Below are 1,090 nucleotides of genomic sequence, written 5' to 3'. Positions count from 1 at the left end.
GGTAGATAAATATCTAGGCAGGCAGAATGGAGATTGATAGGAATATAGGAATTTACAAAAGGCTACTTCTCTTATGGTTCATGTTAATCTATAAAGAGGTAGGTTTGAATGAGGTATGTATGTATGAATATGTATTCTGTATTGTTTTAATTTTACTAATAAAAAAAACCCTACAAGTTAGGTGTTTGGGGTTTTTTGAGTCAGTCTCAGTTCTTAGGAAAGCATACTTAGACAAAGGCACATTTCTGCTACTATGCAGATATAAAGCTAGACTCTAACAGGCTTAGCTTTGATATTTCTGATATTTAAATAGTTTTGCTTCTTTACCAAAGAAACTTAAATTACCCCTACAGAAATTTACCTTAGGAAACTTAAATTACCCCTACAAAACCCTCATTTGAAGAGGCACCAGAAAGATGCCCATCCTGCTGAAATGAAAACTTGATAGGGTGGGAATATTTTGTCAGGGCTAAGAACTGGGGCATCAGTCTTCTCAGGTTTCTCCTAAGGAACACATCCTTAACCAATGCAGATGGAAGATGACTCAACTGGCAGAAATACAGCAAGAAAGCAGGAAGAGGCTACAGAGGTCCCTATAAAGTAACTAGATCAGCCAGGAAAAAGAAGTAGCCTCACCAAGAGAGGTCACAAGTTCCATGTTTTCCTCCATGACTTCATTGTGCAAGGCCCTTTGATCCGGATCTAGTAGGGACCACTCCTCTTTGCTGAATCGAATGGCCACCTCCTCAAAGATCACCTAGGAGAAGAAACAAGATAGCAAGAACTCAATTAACCCCTCAGAACAGAAAACTGGGCAGCTCTCAGTATATTTTAGTTAAAAATGCCACGGCAGGAAAGTCTGATGGAAGGAAAGAAGAAGAGAGAAAATATGTCTAGGGAGAAGAAGGGCCAGGATCACCCCACCTGTCCTCTCCAGAGATCCTGCCCCTTACCTGATCTAGGCTCTCAGAAACCATTTGCAGAGTGTCAGAACGAAGAGCTGAAGCAGTACATCTTGGCTCCAGCAGTCTTCTATCTCCTGAGAGGAAGACAAAAGTCAATCTTCTGTACATTCAGGCCAAAGTAAACC

At 40.8% G+C, this 1,090-nt stretch overlaps 1 protein-coding gene across 1 annotated transcript; it reads right to left on the bottom strand.

Annotated features, from left to right (window-relative positions):
- Positions 1 to 19: 19 nt before the first annotated feature.
- LOC121918810 (zinc finger protein 705F-like) lies at positions 20 to 1,090 on the bottom strand. Its single transcript, XM_042444792.1, has 2 exons — positions 954 to 1,090; positions 20 to 757 (listed from the first exon to the last, which is right to left on the bottom strand). Exons 1-2 carry the CDS (start codon positions 1,071 to 1,073, stop codon positions 605 to 607), a joined length of 273 nt encoding a protein of 90 aa, XP_042300726.1. The 5' UTR covers positions 1,074 to 1,090; the 3' UTR covers positions 20 to 604.

Source organism: Sceloporus undulatus, unplaced genomic scaffold (assembly GCF_019175285.1).
Source record: "Sceloporus undulatus isolate JIND9_A2432 ecotype Alabama unplaced genomic scaffold, SceUnd_v1.1 scaffold_39810, whole genome shotgun sequence".
NCBI classification, from domain to species: Eukaryota; Metazoa; Chordata; class Lepidosauria; order Squamata; family Phrynosomatidae; genus Sceloporus; species Sceloporus undulatus.
The sequence above is the reverse complement of the archived record's forward strand: the minus strand, read 5'-3'. Positions and strand labels throughout refer to the sequence as shown.

What these genes read in the sequence shown, in the direction of transcription:
- LOC121918810 (XM_042444792.1), bottom strand. Translation starts at nt 1,073, where the DNA reads ATGTACAGAAGATTGACTTTTGTCTTCCTCTCAGGAGATAGAAGACTG. An exon ending in TTTCTGAGAGCCTAGATCAG is followed by an intron (nt 758 to 953) that starts GTAAGGGGCAGG and finishes TTCTTCTCCTAG; the next exon opens with GTGATCTTTGAGGAGGTGGC.